This window comes from Aptenodytes forsteri, unplaced genomic scaffold, assembly GCF_000699145.1.
Source record: "Aptenodytes forsteri isolate BGI_AS27 unplaced genomic scaffold, ASM69914v1 Scaffold66, whole genome shotgun sequence".
Lineage (NCBI taxonomy): Eukaryota > Metazoa > Chordata > Aves > Sphenisciformes > Spheniscidae > Aptenodytes > Aptenodytes forsteri.
The window spans coordinates 617,737-618,793 of NW_008795131.1; the positions used below are offsets into that span (position 1 = coordinate 617,737).

The 1,057-nt window shown below is 70.9% G+C and overlaps 1 protein-coding gene across 1 annotated transcript in view; it reads left to right on the top strand.

Moving 5' to 3' along the window:
* Window positions 1–202: 202 nt before the first annotated feature.
* PIPOX (pipecolic acid and sarcosine oxidase) overlaps window positions 203–1,057 on the top strand; it is a 7,769-nt gene continuing 6,914 nt past the window's right edge. Inside the window, exon 1 of the mRNA XM_009278314.1 lies at window positions 203–328. Coding sequence (XP_009276589.1) covers window positions 203–328 — 126 coding nt within the window. The remainder of the gene's footprint in view (window positions 329–1,057) is intronic.

Consider the following 1,057-nt stretch of genomic DNA (forward strand, 5'->3'; position numbering starts at 1 on the left):
CGTTGGTGGGGGAATGGGGATGCTCCTGCCCGGCCAGTCCCGAGGGGTGGGAAGGATGCGGCCCCCGCATGTCCCCGTTGTCCCCGCAGGGGCTGGAGGGCGGCCAAGACTCTGCCACCCACTCGGCTCGGCCGGACTCTGCCCTGTCCCTCCCCTTGGCTCGGCTCCCAGCCGCCCGCAGGGGACGGGGACGAGGACGGACATGGCTGCCCCCAGCCAGCCCCAGCAGGCCACCTACGACGCCATCGTCATTGGGGCTGGCATCCAGGGCTCCTTCGCCGCCTACCACCTAGCCCAGCGCCGCAGGGACACCCTCCTGCTGGAGCAGGTACCGGTGTCCCCAGCCCTGCCGTGTCCCCAGCCCTGCCGTGTCCCCATACCACCGTGTCCCCAGCCCCGATGCGCTGGGGTGGGCACCCGCAGACCTGGCTGCCCTCTGCCACGGCATGGAGCGGAGCTGCTGCCGGCACCCCTGGTCCCCAGTGCCAGCACCCCTGTGTCCCTGGTGCCAGCACCCCTCTGTCACCAGCACCAGGACCCCTGTGTCTCCAGGGCTGGCCCCCTTGTGTCCCCAGTGCCAGGACCCCCATATCCCCAGCACCAGGACCCCTGTGACCTCAGTGTCAGCACTCCCATGTCCCCGGTGCCAGCACCCTTGTGTCCCCAGTGCCAGGATCACTGTGTCCCCAGTGACAGGACCCCCGTGTCCCCAGTGCCAGCACCCCCGTGACCCTAGTGCCAGCACTCCCATGTCCCCAGCACCAGGACCCCCGTGTGCTCCAGTGCCAGGACCCCTGCGTCTCCAGGGCTGGCACCCCTGTGTCCCCAATGCCAGGACCCCCATATCCCCAGCACCAGGACCCCTGTGACCCCAGTGCCAGCACTCCCATGTCCCCAGTGCCAGGACCCCCGTGTCCTGCTGTTCCCCAGCACCACCGTTGGCAGGGCAGGCTGTGTCCCAAAGAGCCCGCTGCGGCGCAGCACTGGTGCACGTGGGGCCGGCGGGGTTGGGGGGTGGCAGTGGCCGCGGTCGCCCCCACATACCCCCCCCGCCCCG